The 24,977-nt window shown below is 39.4% G+C and overlaps 2 protein-coding genes across 2 annotated transcripts in view; both read left to right on the forward strand.

Moving 5' to 3' along the window:
* ASMTL (acetylserotonin O-methyltransferase like) overlaps nucleotides 1–13,828 on the forward strand; it is a 31,946-nt gene extending 18,118 nt beyond the window's left edge. The window contains exons 9-13 of the mRNA XM_088144984.1: nucleotides 1,095–1,279; nucleotides 5,527–5,659; nucleotides 6,470–6,613; nucleotides 8,733–8,855; nucleotides 13,595–13,828. Coding sequence (XP_088001110.1) covers nucleotides 1,095–1,279; nucleotides 5,527–5,659; nucleotides 6,470–6,613; nucleotides 8,733–8,855; nucleotides 13,595–13,812 — 803 coding nt within the window. The 3' untranslated portion in view covers nucleotides 13,813–13,828. The remainder of the gene's footprint in view (nucleotides 1–1,094; nucleotides 1,280–5,526; nucleotides 5,660–6,469; nucleotides 6,614–8,732; nucleotides 8,856–13,594) is intronic.
* A 5,568-nt stretch (nucleotides 13,829–19,396) lies between these two features.
* Nucleotides 19,397–23,725, forward strand: SLC25A6 (solute carrier family 25 member 6). The gene is made up of 4 exons (XM_007444603.4): nucleotides 19,397–19,649; nucleotides 21,593–22,079; nucleotides 22,526–22,666; nucleotides 23,092–23,725. Exons 1-4 carry the CDS (start codon nucleotides 19,539–19,541, stop codon nucleotides 23,247–23,249), a joined length of 897 nt encoding a protein of 298 aa, XP_007444665.1. The 5' UTR covers nucleotides 19,397–19,538; the 3' UTR covers nucleotides 23,250–23,725.
* The last annotated feature ends 1,252 nt before the right edge of the window (nucleotides 23,726–24,977 follow it).

Genomic DNA, 24,977 nt, shown 5'->3' on the forward strand with positions numbered 1-24,977 from the left:
CCACTGTCATCCTAATGTAATTAGATTGCTAAGTAGAGTAAATGTATGCATAATTGAGGAGAAACAAAGGTGCATCTGAAGAAAAATGAACTTGGAATGGCCTTAGAAAAAGCACGACATAGCACATAACCAGTTGTGATGTTGAATTTATTGCATGGTCTCCTCTCCCCTTTTAAAATTGCAGCCATGCTGGGAGGGAGGCAGCCTTGATTTAGTTTGAAGTATGAAAAGAGATTTCTAATTCAAAATTGTTTTTCTCAAATGTTACTTGTCTCCAAATCCACAGGTAGTGCTCGACTTACGGCCACAATTGGGACTAGATCTTTCATCGCTAAGCGATGTGGTTGTTGAGTTGCACCCAATTTTATGACCTTTTTTGCGGTGGTCATTAAGTGAATCACCATTGTCATTAAGTGAATTCAGCTCCCCATTGACTTTGCTTGTTGAAAGTCCCCTGGAAAGGTCACAAATGGCGATCATGTGACCCCAGGATGCCGCAACTGTCATAAGTACATGCCAGTTGCCAAGTGCCCAACTTCTGATCACATGACCACAGGGACGCTGCAATGGTCATAAGTGTGAAGACTGGTCACAAGTCATTTTTTCAGTGCTGTCATAACTTCAAACGGTTGTTAAACGAATGGTCGTATTTGGAGGACTACTTGTATCCATTTTCAGGGTAAATAACAGGTTGATATGGGATTCTCAGCTTTTTAGGATTGTGCAATAGGAGGACCATTATGAATTATTATGTCCTTTGGGGAGAAAAATCACTGCCACTTCCTGAACATTCTCATGTTCATATCTGCTGCACCCAAACTGAGTTTGTGGTATCTCCATTTTAAAGAACCATGCATTTTAGGATCATGTTTTTTTATTCTATTTAATGCTTTTGTGCCAAGGTGATGTACAAAATTTAATAAGCAAAGACAATACTTTGCTTAGCTTAATTATATGCAGTCATGGGACTTGATCTGTGAAAAACCAGAGAGCTATGAATTTCTGGAATTTGATGCTGAAATTTTATTTTTTTAAAATACGTTGTATTTGTAATTTGTATTTCTAATCTATAATTTTTAAAAATCTCTTTAAAGGTTACAGTAATGCAGAACTGACAAATCTATGCCTGGTATCAAGTACTGAATATTCACTTCATGATTACATACTCCATTGTAATGACCACCTGTGGCCTTTGTTTACACATTTGGAGTTAGCAGTTAAAGAAGGAACTTCACAGAACCATCATACATTTGGGAAGAAAGTGAATGATTTGTTTCAGGTAAGGAAGAATTTAGTTACTTTTTAATGAAGGGAGAAAGCTTTTTTTTAAAAAAAATTAAGCTTAAAGCAAATATTTATAAAGCTTACCATACATATTTTGTCATAATTTTGTGGGGGGTTTTAATATTTTTTATTAAGAATTTTAATAACAATAGTAAAAGAAAATACAAGCTATACTTAGAAAGAAGGGAACGTTAAGAAAAAAGAGAATAAAAGGTGTACAGAAAAAAGAATAACAAAAGAATAAGAATTAAAAAAAAAGAAATATAAAGAAGTCGCTTACAATCTTCATCACAAATTCAAACTTAATCATTCATCACCCCCTATAACATTACATGCAAGTATCTCTTCTTCTCTTATCCATATGTACAGTGGGGCAAAAAAGTATTTAGTCAGCCACCAATTGTGCAAGTTTTCCCACTTAAAAAGATGAGAGAGGCCTGTAATTTTCATCATAGGTATACCTCAACTATGAGAGACAAAATGAGAAAAAAATCCAGAAAATCACATTGTCTGATTTTTAAAGAATTTATTTGCAAATCATGGTGGAAAATAAGTATTTGGTCACCTACAAACAAGCAAGATGTCTGGCTCTCACAGACCTGTAACTACTTCTTTAAGAGGCTCCTCTGTCCTCCACTTGTTACCTGTAGTAATGGCACCTATTTGACCTTGTTATCAGTATAAAAGACACCTGTCCACAACCTCAAACAGTCACACTCCAAACTCCACTATGGCCAAGACCAAAGAGCTGTTGAAGGACACCAGAAACAAAATTGTAGACCTGCACCAGGCTGGGAAGACTGAATCTGCAATAGGCAAGCAGCTTGGTGTGAAGAAATCAACTGTAGGAGCAATAATTAGAAAATGGAAGACATACAAGATCACTGATAATTTCCCTCGATCTGGGGCTCCACGCAAGATTCACCCCATGGGGTCAAAATGATCACAAGAACGGTGAGCAAAAATCCCAGAACCACACGGGGGGACCTAGTGAATGACCTGCAGAGAGCTGGGACCAAAGTAACAAAGGCTACCATCAGTAACACACTACGCTGCCAGGGACTCAAATCCTGCAGTGCCAGATGTGTCCTCCTGCTTAAGCCAGTACATGTCCGGGCCTGTCTGAAGTTTGCTAGAGAGCATTTGGATGATCCAGAAGAGGATTGGGAGAATGTCATATGGTCAGATGAAACCAAAGTAGAACGTTTTGGTCTAAACTCAACTCGTCGTGTTTGGAGGAGAGAGAATGCTGAGTTGCATCCAAAGAACACCATACCTACTGTGAAGCATGGGGGTAGAAACATCATGCTTTGGGGCTGTTTTTCTGCAAAGGGACCAGGACGACTGATCAGTGTAAAGGAAAGAATGAATGGGGCCATGTATCGTGAGATTTTGAGTGAACACCTCCTTCCATCAGCAAGGGCATTGAAGATGAAACGTGGCTGGGTCTTTCAGCATGACAATGATCCCAAACACACCGCCCGGGTAACGAAGGAGTGGCTTCGTAAGAAGCATTTCAAGGTCCTGGAGTGGCCTAGCCAGTCTCCAGATCTCAACCCCATGGAAAACCTTTGGAGGGAGTTGAAAGTCCGTGTTGCCCAGCGACAGCCCCAAAACATCACTGCTCTAGAGGAGATCTGCATGGAGGAATGGGCCAAAATACCAGCAACAGTGTGTGAAAACCTTGTGAAGACTTACAGAAAACGTTTGACCTCTGTTATTGCCAACAAAGGATATATAACAAAGTATTGAGATGAACTTTTGATATTGACCAAATACTTATTTTCCACCGTGATTTGCAAATAAATTCTTTAAAAATCAGACCATGTGATTTTCTGGATTTTTTCCCCCATTTTGTCTCTCATAGTTGAGGTATACCTATGATGAAAATTACAGGTCTCTCTCATCTTTTTAAGTGGGAGAACTTGCACAATTGATGGCTGACTAAATACTTTTTTGCCCCACTGTAAATCCATCCCTTATCCATATCTAAATCCATAAATCATTAACATTTCAGTCCTAGCGTCAGCCAAAAGTCTGTAAAGGATTCCCAGATTTATACAAACATGGTTATTTTAACCTTGATCAAGCACACCAACTTTGTACTGCTTCCTTTTGCTTCTAAAAGTCTTAATCGTTTGTTTATTCAGATGCTGTTACAGGATTTGATCTCTCTTCCATTTTTCTTTTTTCCATCTCGAAGATTTCTTCAAGACTTTAACCAACTTCTTTTGTAAGTCCAGTAAAAAGTCCTTATCCAGGTCAATTCCTTGGCTTGTCATTTGTGTTTCCACTTCAGTTGTTTTCTCTGTCTTATAGTCTATAATTTTTTTTGTTTTCCAGTACTTCTGCAAATTCTTTATGTTCTGATATTTCTGCATTAGGCAAAATTTGTTTCATCTCTTTATCTTGTAAGTCTTCCAAAATATTCTCTTTCGCATCAGTAATTTCTTCTTTAATATCTTTAGGACATAATCTATTCATAGAAGCAAGCATTGTTATTTGAGATTGAAACTGCTATTTTTTGACCCCGTTTTTCAAAAATCTCCTGAAATATTTCAAATGTCAAAGCATTTTCTGACATTTTGCAAGTTCCAGTGCTGACCAAAGACAAGAAACAGGCTTTTCACTCTTTTCCTTTTCCTTTTCCCTTTCTGTCTGGAATCTGTAGTCCCCTCTGGTGTTCAATTTCTGAAATCATAATGTCTCAAGTTGCTGTTTTGACGTAAGATAGACTAAACAAATTAATTCCCACAAATGTGTTGTTCATTTATATAATTATTTCCAGAATCTTACAGCAAAAGTCATAATATTCCATTATTCCAAGTTTGTCTGGTCCCTTAATTCATTTGTAACTTTCTTAAATCAGATTCTTATTTAGCTTTTTGCTGTTTATTTCTAATTCTTTAAGTTTTTGAGCTTGTAGTTAATTTTTCTTTTATCCAAGAAGAAAGGATACCTTTCTTACCAGCTGGCTTTTCAAACTTGTCATTTTGCAGATCTCTAATATCCTTAAGGTAGTTGAATAGGTAATTTTCAAAAGTGAATAGAAAGTGAGTCAGCAAACTCAGTGTCCTTTAAAAGGCTCCACCGTGGTTGAGAGCATGATGGTTCCCTTCGTCTCTCAGTGCTCAAACCCACAGGAAACCGCTGTCCCGTGGTTTCCTTATGAGGAGCAGCCATCAGGAGCACAAGTGCGTTTCCTGGGATCGATCTACTTGCCAGTCCTTTGGTTTTAGCTGCAGTCATCATCTCTGTTCATTTGGGAGATCTCCATATCATATTTTACCATAATTTTGAATTGCAAGTTATTACAGTATTTTTCAACAACATTGGGTACCATGATTTATTAGAAGTATTTAGAAACTGCTTTTTAACCCATTAAGTAATGTACAGTTAAAAACCAATGACCAGTTATACAGTTAAAACCAAACCAACCAAACAATAAAAACATTAAAATGACTAAAAACGAGACAAAATTAAGCAAATGCGTTGGCCTCTTAAGTAAGAAAGTTTAGTAGCACCTGAGTTTATTAACATCTAATTAACATCTGCATCTTGGATGAATTATAGAGGAAGTATGTTTTGAACATACTAGAATTATTTAATTAATATTTATCTATTTTAATCAATATTTATTCTATTTTTACTGTAAACCACCCAGAGTCACTCCACAGTGAGATGGGCAGTGACAAATTTGAAATATAAAATAAAAAATTTTTTAAAAAGGAAACAATGGAGGCTAATCTATTCTTCCCAAGAGGTGCATTCTGTAATTATGATAATGCTGCTGGAAAATGTGTATGTCTGCCTAATTCATGTCTCTGAATGGGTGGATGTTAAAATCAGTGCTGTAAGACAAAGTCTTAAAATACCTATTTTGCCCTGGGGTTCCAGTCATTAATTTTCTATATGGAGGGTAAGTCACATAGTAATAGTGTACTGTGTCACTATTTTTCTTGCTCCTGATTTTTTTTTTTAACATGCCAAATTCACTTACTTTTTTCCCCTACTATGATTCAGAGAACAGGTTTTTTTCCCTGTGTATAGGATAGTCTAAAATGCTTTAATTAAATTATCATTCTGTAATTTTAAGCAATGTAGCTTACTTGGGTCATATAGCTTTGTCATGCCTTTTCAGGTTAGTGGGGGAAGAAACCAAGCTGTTTTAGGTCTGCATTTTTTCAAGATCTGCATTTTATATATGTTTATCTAGTTATTTTGTGATCTTTCTCTTTTAAGGATTTCCACTGTCAGTCTACAGAGGTAAAGCAACGTTTTATGAGAGCCATGCACAGCAGTTCCAAAGTGACAGCAAGAGACATTGGCACAGCTTTTGATCTTTCACAGTTCAGAGTTGTATGTGATTTGGGAGGTAGATATTACGATAATACCACCCCTGCATATTGACAGAAAATGTTCTAATGTACAGTTGTGATTAAACAGATGGTTTTTGGAAAGATCCTATAACATATCTTTAATTACGGGGGCCCCGTAATTTAATTAAACCCCCCATTTAGTACTTCAGCGAGATAATATACAGTCAAAACACCGTTTTAGGTAAATGTAATTCTTTCTGTGTTCCTGGATCCTTCACTTAAATGTTCAAAACTACATAGCAGTTGGAGATAACTTTATGTTCAGCAACTACTGTTGTACCCAGCCATGGCACATCATGCTCTCGCAGGATTTTTTTCCATCATGTTCCCGTAACATTTCCTTCATTTAGTCCCCAGCTCATGAGGAATAAAAGTTTAAGTTATCCTTAATTGTACTGGTATTAAAGTAGTATCCTTTCAAGGTGTATAAAATCTGTGTGTCACCCATTAACTAGGAGGGAAATCAGATGATTGGGAATAGAAACAGTACAGACAGATTAGGATCGGTATTGGGACAGCAGATATAATACCAGTATAATTTTATGCCAGCTGAAGAATGTGAATAGCTTTTGAAAAGCTTAACAATATGAATGTTATTGTCCCATCTAACCAGTTAAATGCAGATTTTTTATCAATTTTATGGGAGATCTTGCAAATGCAACATGGATTCTATCTGAATAACTTCTTCTTGCTCTTCCTCCTCGTACTCGTCCTCTTCTCCTCTTCCTCCTCCTCTTTTTTCTTTCCCACCTTTTTTATATATAACTCAAGGCACTAATATAAATTTCTATATTCTCTCTCTGTAGGTTGCACTGGAGCTTTAGCTTATGATCTAGTCCAGATCTACCCAGAAATGCAAGTCATTGTCCTGGATCTTCCTGAAGTTATTACAGATGTCACCAGCTGTCAGCTTTCAAGGCAAAATGCTTGTGAAGTATCCTTTCTATCAGGTAAATGTGTTTCTGCCATTTATAGACCAAGGCAAGGGCACTTGTAGTCCTGTGGACCTTGTCATTTCATGTGGATTAGTGACCTGCTTTGCAAACCTGGCTCGTTTTGATAGACTTGGCCTAGCTCAATATTACATTGCAGTAGTAGTGCAGAAATAATCCAGATCTCAATAAAAAATTCCAGTTACGTCTACAATAAAATGTTGATGTATGTGACTGCAAATGAAGCTAATACTCAACTTGTTTATTCTAACAACTTGGTTCTAATCAAAATGTTGACAGAAATATTCTTCACATTTTCTTTAGTATAGTAGCCAGGAAAAGATTAATAGCTAGCTATACATATAAGGCAAATAATAGCAAAATTACAGCACAAGATCTACTTAACCAGAAGTGATGCTACAAGCAATTAATTAGGCAAAAGAAAACGGGGGACATGAAAGCATTATGGACTTGCAGCAGCTATTTTAAGATTTTACCATTCCAAAGGAGATCAGTATATACCTGCAGCCCCTAAGCTCTTTGAGGCCAAGTCCCTAGCTCAATTACTATATGGCACACGACTTGGACCACCCCCCAACCTTGCACCACTGGAACTTATTCAATCTAAATTTTTAAGAGCAATTTTCCAAGTTCCTTACTGTGTCTTCAGTGCTTCACTGTGCATGGAGGCTAGAATGGTGAGAGTGGAGACTAGAATATGGCAAGTTGTGTTACACTACTGGTTGAAGCTGACACTTTTCCCTAGAGGCTTAGTTCCACTGACATTGGAAGACAAATTTCAAAATGGGTAGAATTAATCAGCTTACAACAAGCTCTTTTTCCTAGGCCTTTCCCCCACTTACTTACTATCTCTGGACTACGAGCAAGCATGGGTCACACTTAAGCAATGTCTGTTTGACATAGATCATCAAAAGGAGGCTGGTAATGCCACTCAGCTTCCCATGGCAGATAGCTGGAGATACACTCTGGCACCAGCTTTGCATCTCACACAGCTTAACATCCCAAATCAGAGAAGGGCCTTTACCTTAGCTTGATATAACGCTCTCCTGTCAGCACTTCTGGCTGGAAGATACAAAAAGACATGTAGAAACTATTGAACATGTTCTTCTGCATTGCCAGCTTTATACAAAACCTTGAAACACCCCAATTACCCCACTCCTGACCAGCAAAACAGGATACAACAATCAACAGTATAAGCAATTTCTACTTTACGACATCAACCCTGAAATAACACATGCACCAGGTTGCCAGGTTTTGTGTGGCAGCATGCAAAATTAGGCAAAGAATAATTCAGAGCCATTGACCTGCCTGAGTACGGATAGCCAGAAATGGCTCAGACTCAGCATTAACCATTGGCTGCTCTTTAACTTTTTTTATGATTTGGTGTGTACATGCCATGTCAGCTATTGCTCTATATGCTTCTCAGTTTATAATTCTTAAATCTCTTTTGGGTATTTTTATTGTTTTATTTATGAATATGTATATATGTATATGTATATATGTATGTGTATTTGTACTGTATTTATATGTTACGTTGCTATTTCAAAGTTTATATTACCTGAATTGCTAATTTTAATCCCTTTTGTTGCATATGTGTGGCCTGAGCAAACCCCTTAGCCTATTTTGATTTAATACGGTCTTTTAGCCAAAATTCTTTGTCTGCATGTACCTTTCCTAATTATCCTGATACTGTCAATTTAGTTTTGGATATTTGGATACCAATTCCCTTGTGCTGGTTAATGACCACAATAAAGTTATTTATATAGTTTTTGTTAGTGGACTGCTTAGCATGATTTTTCTTATCTAGAAATTGGTGGGGAAAATGTTAAATGTTGAAATGCTAAATTACATGAAATTGACACAGCCTGACCACTATTATTTTGAATCTCTGCATATTATGTTAAATGTAGCCCTGAGCTTATTTAGAATAATACAAGGGTGAAACCTTTTCATTCCTCCAAAAAATGTGTATCTGTTCTGCACACCTCTGAAGCTTGCTTGCTTGCTTATTTATATATTTATTTGATTTATATCTCATGTTTCACTCTGGTTACAAAGCTGTTGAGCTGAAAATGTACACTTTTTTGGAAACTAATGAAAACACACTTTCCAATAGGTGACATTTTCAAAGATGATCTTCCCGAAGCAGATCTTTACATTCTTTCAAGGGTTCTACATCATTGTTCTGAGGAAAAGATTTCTATCCTATTAAACAAACTCTCTGCTATTTCCAAGCAAGGTAAGATTTTTCATCCTACCCCTGCATGCATTGACTTATTGGTTTTATATTTATAATGTGCTTCGTTCAAGTAAACCAGAGATCTGAAAGGTATGGAATCAGAGCCAATCTTTAACTTCAAGGTATTTTATTTAAAACTCTTCACAAACTAATATCTCTAAGGATTCAAGGTACAACTAATTATCTCCCAAACCAATAATTTAGCAGATAAAAGCTTTAACTTTAAAAAAATATATATTGTGGCAGTGATGTAAGTGTTGAGCATTCTTGCCTGAAACTGAAAAAAAGATTCAACTTGGGCATAAGCAGGGTTCAGGGTTTGAGGAAGGAATTCCATAGCAGCAATCCTCATGCTTAGAATATATTTCCTCTCGTTACTTAACCTGCCTTCGATAATGGAGGCACTGGAAGAAAGGCCTCTGTAGAAAACCATAAAGGCATGGACAGGCATTCCTTCAGGTATTTGAGTTCCAAGCCATTTAGTCCTTTAAAAATGCCTTGGATGGAAACGAGAACAGGCAGTCATGATCCTGGACTTATTAAGTTAATACTGGCAGCCATGATCTGCATCAGCTGAATCTTCAAATCCATTTCCAGAATAGCACCACATATAATATCTGGTAAGGAGGTTGAGAGGGCAGTTCACCATGACCGGAGCTGACTAAGGCTTTCAAAAGACATTTCATGCCACAGGACCAACAGTCCTGCTAACAGTTGAATTTAAGAATGCTCTCCCCTCCCACACATTGCATACTAGACCCCAAAAGAGGGGAAAAAATCCCAATTTCTTGGACCTGAGAATTACCTGCCTGTAGTAGTTCTGTCTTGTCAATTTTTATTTTTTGGCCTTTATTCCATCCATTACAGCATCCAGACAGATTCAGCACTTTTTTAAACATACTGCCCTAGATGCTATAGCAGAATGAAGTAGTATGTTATCAGCATACCAACGGATTTCCCAGAATCCCAATAACCTCACCCACCAGTTTGTGTATTTATTTCATATAAAGCCATCCTTTTAATTGCAGTTTTTCTTTCTATATTTTGTGAAAGACCTCCTTCCCAAAGACACTGAGTAGAATTAAAGATTAGAAGAGAACTTGAAGTTGCTTCCAAGCATGGCAACCTCTTGTTTGATTCCTCCCTCTGTAATGATTAGAGCAGATTGCTAGGGATCCTGATACTATAACGTAGTAGTTTCCCTTGTCCTTTTTCCTTATAATGGACTAACATGTACCTGAAATTGAATTGTAAAGATGATAGTGTTTGTCTTGGAATGTTTCCTTTTTACCCAAAGTCCTCAAGGAAATGGATTTACCAATCACACTAAGTGATAATATAGTTTGATTTTGGCTTAGGATATTACGTGAGGGTTAGGGTTAGGATATTAGTAGGGCAGTACAAATCCAGAGAAAAAAGTGCTTCATAATGTACAGAAGCACATATGAAGCATATTTTTATGTCAGTAAAACAACTATGTCTTTTTAAGGCTTGTGTGGTTGCTTAGCAGCCTGATTCTTATTGCCTTTGTATGTTTGTGGCTGTATGTGTATATGCGCCTGCATTAAAACTCAGAGGGGCTTATGAAACAGTTATGCAAGCCTGAAATAAGATATGGCTGCTTTAATGATTTAAAGAGAGGTGCTTCAAATGTGCCCCCATGTGTTGCAAAACACTTTTTCTGAAGGATTTGCACAGCCTTAAAATTTACAGAATCCTTACCAAAATGTTGCCTGCCAAAGGAGAAATGTATAGAATTGATCTGGCCATGAAGATCAATTTTGTTTCAGCTACTGACAATTTAATGGGAGTGTTGTGGTCCTATGCACATTTAACTGGAATAAACATACTGAATAGAGTCAGGCTTTCTCCCATTTCATACGATTTCAGTGTGTGGCCTAATCATTTTAGAGTTGTCGTTGGCTAGATAAATGCTAATTTGATCTGTGCCTCTACACTACCTGTTAAATTGAAAGCAGTATAGGATTGTTGTAAACATTGCTGAATATATGCCTGCTTTGCACATTTTAAAAAGCAGCGGTATAAATGCTAAGCATTGGAACTCCCATGATCCATTCCAACTGTCGATCTCATCACATTAAATGTGTGCAGTCTAGTCCTGTAATTGTTCACTCAGAAGCAAATTCTACTGCTCCATTGACTCTCAGAGGTTCAACATACTATAACCGTGATTCTATGTGCATTGAAATGAATTCAGTGAAAATTGGAGTTCAAGCTAACCACTATATAAAGTATGAAAATACAGGTGAAACTCAAAAAATTAGAATATCGTGCAAATGTTCATTTATGTCAGTAAGGCAACTCAAAAGGTGAAACCAATATATGAGATAGACGCATTACATGCAAAGCGAGATATGTCAAGCCTTACTTTGGTATAATTATGATTATGGCGTACAGCTTATGAAATCCCCAAATTCACAATCTCAGAAAATTAGAATAGTGTGAAAAGGTTCAATATTCTAGGCTCAAAGTGTCCCACTCTAATCAGCTAATGAATCCATAACACCTGCAAAGAGTTCCTGAGCCTTTAAATGGTCTCTCAGGCTGGTTCAGTAGGAATCACAAGCATGGGAAAGACTGCTGACCTGACAGTTGTGCAGAAAACCATCATTGACACCCTCCATAAGGAGGGAAAGCCCCAAAAGGTAATTGCAAAGAATGTTCCCAAAGTGCTGTATCAAAGCACATCAATAGAAGGTTATGTGGAAGGGAAAAGTGTGGTAGAAAAAGGTGCACAAGCAGCAGGGATGACCGCAGCCTGGAGAGGATTGTCAGGAAAAGGCCATTCAAAAGTGTTGGGGACTTTCACAAGGAGTGGACTGAGGCTGGAGTTAGTGCATCAAGAGCCACCACACACAGACGGATCCTGGACATGGGCTTCAAATGTCGTATTCCTCTTGTCAAGCCGCTCCTGAACAACAAACAACGTCAGAAGCGTCTTACCTGGGCTACAGAAAAAAAGAACTGGTCTGTTGCCCAGTGGTCCAAAGTCCTCTTTTCTGATGAGAGCAACTTTTGCATCTCATTTGGGAACCAAGGACCCAGAGTCTGGAGGAAGAATGGAGAGGCACACAATGCACGATGCTTGAAGTCCAGTGTGAAGTTTCCACAGTCTGTGTTGATTTGGGGAGCCATGTCATCTGCTGGTGTTGGTCCACTGTGCTTCATGAAGTCCAGGGTCAACGCAGCCGTCTACCAGGAGATTTTGGAGCACTTCATGCTTCCTTCCGCCGACGAGCTTTATGGGGATGCTGACTTCATTTTCCAGCAGGACTTGGCACCTGCCCACACTGCCAAAAGTACCACAACCTGGTTCAGTGACCATGGGATTACTGTGCTTGATTGGCCAGTAAACTCGCCTGACCTGAACCCCATAGAGAATCTATGGGGCATTGCCAAGAGAAAGATGAGGGACATGAGACCGAACAATGCAGCGGAGCTGAAGGCCGCTATTGAAGCATCCTGGTCTTCCATAACACCTCAGCAGTGCCACAGGCTGATAGCATCCATGCCACGCCGCATTGCGGCAGTCATTGCTGCAAAAGGGGCCCAAACCAAGTACTGAGTACATATGCATGCTTATACTTTGCAGAGGTCCGATATTGTTCTATTTCCAATCCTTGTGTTATTCATGTAATATTCTAATTTTCTGAGATTGTGAATTTGGGGTTTTCATAAGCTGTACACCATAATCATCACAATTATACCAAAGTAAGGCTTGACATATCTCGCTTTGCATGTAATGCGTCTATCTCATATATTGGTTTCACCTTTTGAGTTGCCATACTGACATAAATGAACATTTGCACGATATTCTAACTTTTTGAGTTTCACCTGTACAATTCACTGTATCTGGGCTTTTGTTTTTAGTTTAAATAGTGGTTGCAGGGAAGAGCCAGATCATGGCTTTCCTCCCATATCACTGCCATCTCCTTCCAGATCATGTGGCTGCTTCCATCACTATCCACTCCCATTTAAATGAGGACTGTAATATGGGGGTGGGAAACAAAGCCTTTGCACTACAACTCTGATTTGGGCCCCTCCCAGGTAGTGTGATTCAAGCTTGCCTTCCTGATCTGCCATGCTGGATGTCAGTTTCTATAATGTCTACTTGCATATGAATTGAAATTCAAGATATCTAGAGAGAAAAAGATTGGGAAATCTATTTCAGATTTTTTTTAAAACGCCCTTGATCAGGCCTGCACTAAAAGGGTATTTAAACTCCTTCCTGGTATCGTGGTCACAGTAAGAGAAGAGGTTGGAATCAAAACAGCCATGAACCTAAGAAGGAAAAGACAAATTCCTCTTTCCAGATGTTGCTGTTTAGGATTGTTTATATTTAAAAGCAGGAGGATATTACTGTCCACATTTCAAGACTGCAGTTATGTCACAAGGGGGAATTTCATCTCCCATTTTCTTTTCTGGGACTGTTTAGAAAGCACTTATTTTCACTGGTTTGTTGCAAAATACTGTGGCAAAATTTGTGGATGCTCTGTGAGGCCACAAAATGGGGTTGAAGGGCATCTGGGCTGCAAGTTGTCTATACTTGGTTTAAAATATCAATGGTTTGGTCCTTGAAAAAACTACAATCCTTTTTTCTAAGTGGGAAATAGCATTTTAGCAGGAAAAGCTTCCTGTAGGAGGAAAAAACATTAACAAAAAACTAGGTATATGTTACTAAAGATTTGCTTTTTTTTTTTTTTTTTTTTTTAATACAGGAACAGCACTGCTAATAGCAGAGATGATACTTGATGAGGACCGAATAAACCCTGTTAGAGCTGTTTTCCAGTCTCTCAGTATGACAGAAGGCAAGGAAAGAAGTGCCTTGGAGTACAAAGAGTTATTGGAAAAACATGGATTCACTAATGTACAGATTAAAATAACAGGAAATCTGCTAGACGTAATTTTGTGTTCTAAGAAAATGTCTCCCCAATAAACTAAATAGTACTGAATGTATTATTTCAGTTATTCCAGAACGTTATAAGTATTTCTATTTCTGATTTTGGTTTCTCTGATTTGTTACAGCAGCAAATAGTGTGTAAAAGTTATTCCACTTGTTATTGTTTGTTAAAACAGCACTAATCTTAACTTCCTTTTCCTCCTGAAAAATACATGTCCTGTCTCTTTTTGTAACTAATGGTAATGGATAGCATTAAATCAATTCTTTTTTTCCCAATGTGTTCTTTCTAACTCAGGGTCTAATGTGATCCAACAGCTTTTCTATGCAGGAGCTGTACAGATTTTAGTAGGGCATGTGTCAAGGATATAGTCCAATGGCCTTATTGTGTAATAGGAAAAACCAAAGAAATATTACAAGAAAACATAAAAGGAATCTATTCCCTCCCCCCCCCCAGTCTGCCTGTCTGTCTGTCTGTCTCTCTCTCTCTCTCACACACACACACACACACACACTGTTAGGCCTGTGAGATAAACCAGACAAGAAGCACAACCAGGAGTGCTAACTCTTGTTTATTGTAAGTTTACAGTGTTTACAGTATATTAACAGAATCTTGCAAGACTGAAACTATTTCTCTCCTTTCCTTTTACTCTCCAGAAAACTAGGGAGGGTCCCTTCTGAAACATTTCCCATGCCCCCTCCTGTCCTGTGGGCTGAGATCTTTTACATGCTGATTGTCTAGTCTGTGGCTCTCCCTCCTGTCTCCCAAGGTAATTCCCACAAACCATTTCAGACATACATTTTAATTACTATTTCTGTCTCTGGTTAATGTGGGATCCTGGTGAGATTTTTTTGGCCACATTGTGGAAGTAGTTTGCCATTATCTTCTGGGATGCTTTTGTCAGCCCTTCAAGATAGTCCAAACAGGAAACCAAAACCATGAGTACTAACACTTCCTTTATTGTAAGGTTACAGTAACAAAATCTTGCAAATCTGAAAGTACTTCCTCCCTCCCCTGCCTTTGCTTTCCAGAGAACTGGGGAAGGTTTCTTTTGAGACACTTTCTCCTCTGGACTCAGATCTCTCTTATCAGACCATTGTCTAGGCTGCAGTTGTTCTTCCTGTCTCCCAAAGTTATTCTCACATACCATTACAGAGTGACTGGCCCCAAGTCACCCAGGTGCTTTTCTGCCTAAGGAAGGATTAGGTGGGCCCCCCTGTTCCTAGTCCAGTACTTTAACCACTGCACCAAACTAGCTGTCCTGTTTCATACTGTAATTTTGTTTGAGTGTGATATAGTAGCATTTGATTGTTACTATATTGTGAGGATCCTTTTCATTGTTCATTTATATCAGTTTTAGTCATCAGCATTCTCTCACATGATAGCCAGTAGTTATAATAAACTGGAGAGAGAGAGCTTCTCTGTCTCTGACACACACACACACACACACACACGTGGGAACAGTGATTGGGCTTATTCAATGTGAAAAGCCATGGTTTAATAGATAAACCACATGCCAAAGCAACACCAAATCAACCATGTTGTAGCTTACAACTTCTACTTTTCAGCTTAGGAGCACTATGGCTGAAGATGCCCTAAGCAAGTTAGTGTGGTGAGTTATCCATAGTGACTTCTGAATTAAATACAGATGTGTAAAACTCCAGGAACAAATGATTGACTTCAAGCTTGCTTAAACATGCTAACATTCTGAGCATATTTTCAAATGAATAGATAAGGCTATTGAACATTCATATTCTCAGTCTATAACTATATTATCAGTTGTCTCTACAGAAAGAAACATTCCCAATTCAGAGGGGGGGAAATCAACACTTGATAATGCTGGCACATTTGCTGTCCTTTTGCATAGCAGGGCATTATTTTGAAGCTGTGTTTCTTTGTGAACAAATGCTCTTCTCTTTGCAGAAAATTCAGTAGGCAAGAACATGTAGATCAAAGGACAGAGTTGTACCATAATTATTGTATACTATGCTAACCAAACCAGTCAGATTCCAGAATCTGTTATTAACTCACCTTCTCCGAAAACTCTGAAGGAAGCTGTGCAGATGAGCTGGCTGGAAGTGAACTGCATTGTTGTCCCCATCACCAGAGAATGATGGAAGAAGCTACCAGTGCCATTTTTAACTGAGCAATGGTCACGGTGGAGGTGGGATTTGGCCTCTGGAATCCAGTATTGGTGGAGGCCAGCAGATGAGGCACTACTGAGCTCCCATACTGAGAAGGAATCTGGTGGTTATAGGATATATAATGGAGATTGGTAAATCACCAGTGAAGAACATCTGAGCAGAGCCTGGCACAAGTACCAGAAGCCATTGTAGAGTGAATTAGGAAGAACAGGACTGAAGGAGAATCAAATGGGACTAATAGATCAAGCTATCTGATTGCTAAGGAATGTTCTTGAGGATTCTCTTTCTTCCTCACCTGGCTGTTAGTTTTATTCAGCATGTGTATTTCGAGATTAGGAAATGTAAAGCGTCTCCAAATGACCATGGCAATAGCACAGAACGTGGGTAGATTTCTGGATGTTTCTGCATGCTTGTTAGTCAAAAGGAGTAACACTTTTTCTAATCTGACACACCAGAACAATTTAGCAGGAGGGAACTATTAAGTATGAACACTAGCCAACTAGAAGGTACAGTGCAATTACATGAGTATGACCATCTTAGTGTCACCCAGTTGAGAGAGATTTGGAATGCTGTTATGTTGTCCAAGGGACATCCAAGGGAAGGTATTGAGCCTTCCTAGGGAAATAGCTATTCAGTGTAGAAGCACAAGATGTTAAATAGATAGCTGGAATGCTCTATAGCCCTGCCACAATTATAAAGTCTTGTGTGTGTTGCCGGGGGTGGAGGGAATAGAACTCCAATAATTTTGAAGGTTGGGGTCTAGGCACCTTGGTTTACATCTAAATTGGCACCCTTCTAACCCAGAACAATAAATGAGTTTGGTCCTGCAAAGCTTCTGCCAAATCACTGGCCTGAAACAGCTCCTCAATTTACTGAGGAATTGAAAGAAATGAAGTGATTGAAAAGATAGGAAGAAAATGGTGGCAAAAAAGCAGAAGTAGATGAGACCAAGTACTTCTCTGCACTTTGTGTGACAACAGATTCTTATCTGATAAGCCTGTTCAGAATTATCCTGGGCAGAACAAAACACCTGCAGGGTTTTGGAGGATTTGGTGAGCTTCTTAGCAGATAACTCATATTCATACTGGGTTTATGCCAATTGTAAAGAGTTTACTGTGATGTGTGAGCAGGGTGGGTTATCTGGTTGGTGGGGGTTTTGTTTTTAGCTTATAGTGCCTGAGGAAGTAGATAGTTCTTTGCTTATGAACTGCAGTGGTACCCTTCCTTGTTAATTCAGGACAGTCAGGCAGGGTGTGAGCAGCTGGCTCTTGGAAATTTTTAAACTTCTGAAAATAATAATTCCATTTGACTTGAAAAAGACAGCAGTGTGCCCTCTCTTGAAGAATTCTTCCCTTGTTCCAACTATTTTCAGTAACCTTTGCATGCTCTCCAGTCCTCCCCTTTGGGGAAAGCTGTTAAGGCAGTAATGGCAATTTGAAAAAGGATCCTAGAAGATCCAGATTATCTTGGTCCATGTTTGTCAGGATTCAGGCCATATTATGGGATGGAAGTGGTCTGGTCAATGACCTTTATTAGGACCTTGATGGGAGAGGACCCATTCTTGGGTCTATTAAACTGATAAGTTGAGAAACAAAAACAAATTTAATTTAGGCAAACTACTTCCACATTTCAGTCCACAAAATTTATCTGGACTTGTCCATAAAGTCACCTATGGTTGCAAATAAATGCATAAATGTATATATAACCAAGGAGTCAAATTTGAAGGAGACTTCTTTTCTTTTCTTTCTTTAAGCATGCTTAATTTACACATTTTTTACTGGGGTGTGAAGAGACTTTCTAACCTACTTTAAGACTGGATCTAAAACTCCAGAAATATTTTGATCTGCTCTGAAAAGCCAGCCTGAGTTGGTTCCACATCAAAATAGGAAAATTTAGTAAGGAGAAAACACAAATAACTGGAACTTTCTTTTTCCTGCATGAGTGGGAGGGAATGTGTAGGAAAGCCAGTTAGTTAGAGACAAAGCACAGTACACTAAATTGTATTAAGTGCAAGGTTTTGAGTTATATACCTTTAAAAAAATCATTTTTTAAAAAAAATGCCCATAATTTATTTTGTCCATTTTTTGAGTAATAGTTATTTGTTTTACACTATTTATATGCTGTTCCAATCAACAGACTCTGGGCAGTGAGCATAATAGCCTATATGATTATGCCTAGCATAATCAAGAATAAACAAATTAGTTTCCATTGTCTCTGCAAAATTTTTTGTCATTACAAAACAGTCAAAAGATCTGGAATAAGATAAGAATTGAACCTATTAGAAGAAAGTACTCTTCTTAGATGTGTCCAATGTTTAATTTTCCAGCATGTACATAAGTAGAACAAAAGAGAATGAATACAAATTACCAATTAAAGTCAGTAATACAGGAAAATTAGCAGCCCTAGCAAAAGAACTCTACTCGATAGTCTAGCCACTTGGTAACATCAGTTACAACAGCAAAGGAAAGATCACAATTTTAAGTTCCAATGAGCCAAATAATGTTACTGGAAAAAGGATATCCAATGACTAGCAGCTTGACTGTGCTAAGCACCCAAGGAAAGTAGTAATAAAAACAAGAAATCATTGTGATGGAGTAAATGAGATGGGTGGCCATATAAATTTATTTGATAGATAGATAGATAATTAATTAATTAATTAATGGCCAATTCATGAACTTTTTTCCAGATTCCTTTAGAACTTTAGCTTATCAAGCATTTGGTGGGCAAAAAAACAAAAACAAAAAATCTGTTGACAAAAAGATCTGTGACGACACTGATGGCAAATTTCAAATTACTGAATTTTTAACTGTCCCAGTTGAAGAAAACAAGATTCAGTAGTCAGAGTAGAAATATATGTATGTAGCAAATAATAGCTACAAGGTAAAAAGAAAAGACCCCATATTTGCAAGAGTTTATAATAGACTGCAGGGGCTCACAAACAGCAACATTGTCATACTTCGTTCTTCCTGCTATTGTCAGTTTTGAAGGTTGTCTCTGGGTATAACGCGGGCAGTAAGAGCAGCAGCAACAAAAGGATCAAGTCGAGAACCGAGTCCCATCCCAACAGACCAGAATGACATGGCTAGCGGGATTAATTCTCGAACCTGTTTCGGACTGCGGTCACAGGACATCCAAGGCTGACCTGGAAGCAAACCCGCCTGCGTGCCGCGTACCTTTAAGCAAAACAATGCACCGATTCAGAGTCAGCGCGAAGCCGCCGCCCGCGACGCTGCTGCTGACCCTCCGGGGCTGCTTCCCCCGGAGAGACGTTCGCCGCCCGCAGTCCCAGCTGGGGGAACGGGGCCCCGCCCCGGCTCCCCTCCACGTGGCTCTGGACGCTCTGCTTCCTTCCACTCAAGGCGCCTTGCGGGAAAGCGCGAGGGAGGCCGCGGGCGGAGCAGGCGGGACCGAAGGGACGCAGCCGCCCGGCACAGCCCGCCTCCCCTCGACGTGCCCGCCAATGGCGCCCAGCGGGCGGAGCCTCCCGAGCCGGCCATTTAGCTCCCGAGCAGAGGCAGCCCTTCCCTTTCGGTGTCTTGCTCCGCGGCGGCAACGACAGCGCGCCCCGTTTGCCGGCCCCTCCCCTCGGTACCACCCAGCGGCTCCGATCCAGCGCGGCCATGGCAGAGCAGGCCATCTCCTTCGCCAAGGACTTTCTCGCGGGCGGCGTCGCGGCGGCCATCAGCAAGACGGCGGTGGCTCCCATCGAGCGGGTCAAGCTCTTGCTTCAGGTCGGGCCCGCCGGCGGGGAGGGGAGCGGCTCTGGGAAGGAGGGGGCCGTCGGCCACGGAGGGCTCAGGGCCGCCTGGGGGGGCTCTGCTGCGGGGACAATGAGGGCTCCGCTCGCTCCGCATGGCGCGCACTAGGGCGCTGTCAGGCGGCGCCCTCCCAGGAGGCTTTGGGTCGCGCGAGCGGACGGGGAGCCGGGGCGGTTGGAAGGCGCGTGGCGGGATCCAGGGGGAGGGCACCGACCCGCGCCCTTCCTGGTTCCCGCTGGGTCTCCTTTGAGTCGGAAGAAAGGGCGGGAACAAGAGAGAGGTCGAACGAAGGAAAGAGGGAGCCGGCCGCCATTTTCCTTCCGGCGACGTGTCTTTGATTGACACGGCGGCGGACGTATAGCCCCCTGGTAGACGCAGAGAGGATGCGGTTGTGGTTTCGCCCCTTCCCGCTTATTTCTCGCGCGACTTGGCAGAGGCACGAGCCTCTGCGGAGTCGGCGAGAGGAGTGACGTTTCTACTGCAGCGATTGGGGTTAGGCCCGCCCCTTCCCTTCCCAGCCGCTGATTCGTTTCTGCTTCCCTCTGCCTTGTATTTTCAAACGGGATGTTACTTCCTGGCTGGGAAGTGAGGGTGTCTCGTGAGCAGTAGAGGCGGAGTTAGTGCCATAATGTTTTGCAGACCGTTTTTTTTCAGTTTACGAAAAGCTCCTTGCAGCGTGTCTCTTATTCTGTTTATTTATTCATTCAGTTTATGTGGCTGCCTATTCGCCAGGCGAATCTGAACGGCTTACAAGGGTTAAAAACATCAATCCGAAGGAAAAGGATAAAATAATAAAACATAATAAAATGTTCTCTTGACCACCTGTTCTTAGTAATTCTGCAGCCTGCATTAACAGGAGAATCATAAATTCCTAGACTTTCAAAAGGTCAAAGCAGATGAGATATTTTCAAAAGCACACAGGTTTTGCAATCAGGTAAACTCACTTAGATGACAGTGGCTTTTTATTTTTATTTTTTTACTTCCATAAGGGAAAAATGTGTAGAAACTTGAAGGTTGTTGAATTTTTGTATGCAAAAGCTGTCCAGATAAGTTTCTGTCTTATCTAAGGTGTTTGGAAAAAGTTTGTTCTGAAATCTTGGAGAAAACTGGCAGTATCAATAACAATGGGCTAGGTGGACCAATGGTTTCATTTGCTGTAAGGCAGCTTCCTGTATGTCTGTAGCAGTTATCACTACAGTTATTAATAATGATTCTTCTAAGCAAATTCAGTTAGGCAAATAATATATCTTCTTTAAATGTTAGGTTCTGTGCAGCAGTGCTTAAAATTCATTGGATAATGACCTGTGCCATAAACTAGATTTGATGAGCATCTAATTCACCATACTGGAGCGCTCTGTAATTTGATAGATATAGTCTTCCACATCTTAACCTTTATGGTCCCCTATACCCATCTAATGCTTCTACCTCTGGCCTTTTGGATTCTTTTAGACTATTGTTTTTTTATACACTTTCTGTTTTAATATATCTTCTAGCTTTTATATATATACATATACATACACACACACACACACATATATAGATATATAGATATATAGATAAATATATATATGTCTGATTTGATTAAAAGAGGCGGGAATAATGACCATCTGGTTTTCTTTTTAGTTTGCTCATATTATAGACTGAGGCAAACTTGTCTCTTACTGTTATTTAAGAAGAGAGTGCCTTTAACAATCTTACCTTTGATGTAGAGCTCAAATACTGTATTTTTGTATTGTGAAAACAATAGATCTTCATTTGAAGTTGTATACAGACTTTTTGACATTATTTATAATGCGTACACACAACACGCTATCATAAATATGATTTCACGTTATTAAGAATTAAAAATGGTACGTCAAACTGAAATGAAAAGGAAAATTTTTTAATTCAGAGTAATTATAAAACTTTTCTTATAGGTGCAACATGCAAGCAAGCAGATTGCTGCTGATAAACAGTACAAAGGAATCATTGATTGTGTAGTCCGCATTCCTAAAGAGCAAGGAATATTGTCCTTCTGGCGTGGAAATCTGGCCAATGTTATTAGATACTTCCCAACTCAGGCGCTCAACTTTGCCTTCAAGGATAAGTATAAGCAAGTGTTTTTAGGAGGAGTAGACAAACACACACAGTTCTGGAGATATTTTGCTGGTAACCTGGCCTCAGGTGGTGCAGCTGGAGCTACCTCCCTCTGCTTTGTCTATCCTTTGGATTTTGCAAGAACCCGCCTGGCAGCTGATGTTGGAAAAGCTGGTGCCGACAGAGAATTCACAGGTCTGGGAGACTGCCTCATAAAAATCTTCAAGTCTGATGGCCTGCGTGGCTTATATCAAGGCTTCAATGTCTCTGTCCAGGGCATAATCATCTACAGAGCTGCTTATTTTGGAATCTATGATACAGCAAAAGGTAAATGAAAATTTTGGCAAACAACATTGCAGACCTTTTTAAAGTTTTGATTCTGATGGGTAGAAGTTATAGTTGCTGGACTCAATTGCTAAAATAATTTCCAGCTGATTTCAATTTTTGCCCATAGAACACAAAATCCAAAGATAAGATAAATAAACAGTTAAATTGTTCTGTTGAAGCTTAAAAAGCCTGGCTAAAGAAAGTCTTGATACCTTTCCTGAAAGTGGAAAGAGTAAGGCTAAACATAGTTTTACCACTAGCTGTAATTGATCTGGGATGGGCACCTGCTTTTTAAACACTCGTCCTGCTTTAAATAAAATAAAACATGCTTGATGTAATTACCAGTCTCAAAACCTAAGTTGCTCAGATGCATTTTACATCCCTTTTGATATTCTTAAATCTTAATAGAAAGCAGTCTGTTTTCATGGAGTTTTGTTTTATTATAGGTATGTTACCAGATCCTAGGAACACTCATATTGTGATAAGCTGGATGATTGCACAAACAGTGACTTCAGTAGCTGGTGTGGTTTCCTATCCCTTTGACACAGTGCGACGTCGAATGATGATGCAGTCTGGGCGTAAAGCAGGTAAGTTGGACTTGCTATAAACTTTGAAGCAGGAAGGTGGGTTTTTTTTTCCATTGATATATTGTGTGCACTGTTTAAATGTAAAGCCTTGCAACCTCATTCGCAGTTGATATTGGTTAAGACTTAAGTATTTATTAAGAGGTTTAGCTCTTGCAGTTTGACAGGATCATGTGTTCAGCTGAGTTGCACTAAAGGTGTGCTGCATTCTGGTAATGGAATTGTGCTTCACCTCCACAACTTGCATAGATCCCTTAAATATTGCCTAGCTGAGAGATTTTCCCCCCACATCCTCCTATGAAAAGTGAGAACTTTTGGTGACTATGTTATTGAACCTATAAATTCTGGGTGGCTTTTGCATTTCTTGTGATTATCTTGCTATGCTTGAAACTCAATAATTCAAAAGAATCAACTTATTTTCCCCACAGCTGACATTATGTACTCTGGAACAATTGATTGTTGGAGGAAGATTGCAAGAGATGAAGGTGGAAAGGCTTTCTTCAAAGGGGCATGGTCTAATGTTCTTCGAGGCATGGGTGGTGCATTTGTGCTTGTGTTGTACGATGAGTTAAAGAAAGTCATTTAAACAAAACTTTATTAGAAATGTAAGTTAAATTCACAGATCATGTAGAATAACTTGCCATTATGGACCACTGACCTTAAAAAAATTCCTACTCAGTCTTATTTATTGGGGCCAGATCATGTTTTAGGACTAGAAACTGCCTTCAGTGAACTGATGTACTTCTGAGAAAGCATTATTCAGGCATCAGAACAGACAGTCCAGCTTATTGGATTTGTCTGTTTTTGGTGTTTGTTGTAGTAGCTACAGTTCGGGGTCCAAGGAAGCTGATCTGCATTTGTCTGAAGATCAGCTGTAAGTTTCAAGTCCTGTCTTAAAAGGACCATAAAAATCATGTTTTGAAAAGTATTCATTTAGCCAATCCTGTTTTTCCACTTGTACTTAAGCACTATGTACTGTTTTGCACAGCTGAACATCTAGCATTTGTGTTCTCGAATTTGGGGCATTCTGTGAACAATAAACATAATTAACTATGTGTTGAATTTATGACTGCTACATCTTGAGCCTTAGGGCCAGTCTCACCATGCAGTAAGATGTGGTTTATTGCCCTCAGGCAGCATTTATGCACGTGCATATCCACCTGCACAAGAAGGAGGAGTGGGACAAAGCAAGGAAAGAAATAGTACAGCAAGACATTTTAAAGGTTGGGGTGTGTTGGGGGAGAGATACAGTTTGGATGCTAAGTGGTGAAATGTCTTCAGTGACACTTCTGACAGTAACTGGATTTAAAGACCTTTTAAATGAGATGCTTAGATAGGCCTTCAGAAGTTTTCATCATACTTTTATGAAAATGGGTAAAAGGTTTGAAATAGGAACCCATTCTGAATCCGGAGAAAACACAGTTTGAAAATAGTAATACAACGGTTAAGCAGTGAGCATATAGGGATACTAATAATAGATCACCTAAGAAAAGGTAGAATGTAGGGCTATGCAAAAAATTGCAAGTAGGTGCTTTCTAAAGTAGCACGTGCATGTGGAGTCAGATGGAACAGCTGTATGAGCCTTTAATTATTTGAAGAAAGGTATCCTATTCACGTTCCCACATTGCAAGTTTCTCATTTGTATGCTTTACACTGTCCTACTGAAAAACAAGTAGCTATTAGAAGTGTTTGTATTGGTATTGATGTTTAGACTGCTAATGTTGAACATCCAGTGAAAACAATGAAATATGAAAATTTCATAGAAAATTTGTAGAAATGGGCAAGTTTAAAGGATTATGGTGCAATGAGAGAATGTAACATTCCAGTTCCAGAATTTGCAAAAAAGCAGAGACATATTGCATCAAATGTGTATTATTTTAGTATTTTGGGTAAAGGCCAAGTGTTCCTTTTTTAGTTTTTTGCATTTACCGTATAGACTAGTGGATAAGCCCACTTGTGGATAAGCCAAACCCAATTTGGGGGTATATTTTGGGACCTAAATTCTCAGCTTATTCACGAGTATATACAGTAATTATCAGAAAAAGTTATATAGCCATTAACAATGTGATATAATATTAAAATTAAAGGGGAAAATAGGCCTGGAAAATTATATTAAAAAACTGACCAAACTGCTCAAAAGTCTCTTCAGAGGTTGACAGGTAAACGCACACCGACAATCTATTGTTGCAAATAAAGTAGATTTCATTCCAGGGTTGTATAATGTGTTTGGCCCTGCCTCCATATGTATCCTTGATATCCAATTGGTCAGTCTGAAGTCATGAACAATTTGAGTTTCAGTCAAAACTGTGATAGT

Source organism: Python bivittatus, unplaced genomic scaffold (genome assembly GCF_059951505.1).
Source record: "Python bivittatus isolate LINGU-HERP-01145 unplaced genomic scaffold, Pbiv_v1 ctg000350_np1212, whole genome shotgun sequence".
In the NCBI taxonomy this organism is placed as follows: domain Eukaryota; kingdom Metazoa; phylum Chordata; class Lepidosauria; order Squamata; family Pythonidae; genus Python; species Python bivittatus.

Coding starts and splice junctions, on each gene's coding strand:
- SLC25A6 (XM_007444603.4), top strand. CDS start 19,539: ATGGCAGAGCAGGCCATCTCCTTCGCCAAGGACTTTCTCGCGGGCGGC. Junction 19,650..21,592: donor GGGTCAAGCTCTTGCTTCAG/GTCGGGCCCGCC, acceptor CTTTTCTTATAG/GTGCAACATGCAAGCAAGCA. Junction 22,667..23,091: donor GCAGTCTGGGCGTAAAGCAG/GTAAGTTGGACT, acceptor TTTTCCCCACAG/CTGACATTATGTACTCTGGA.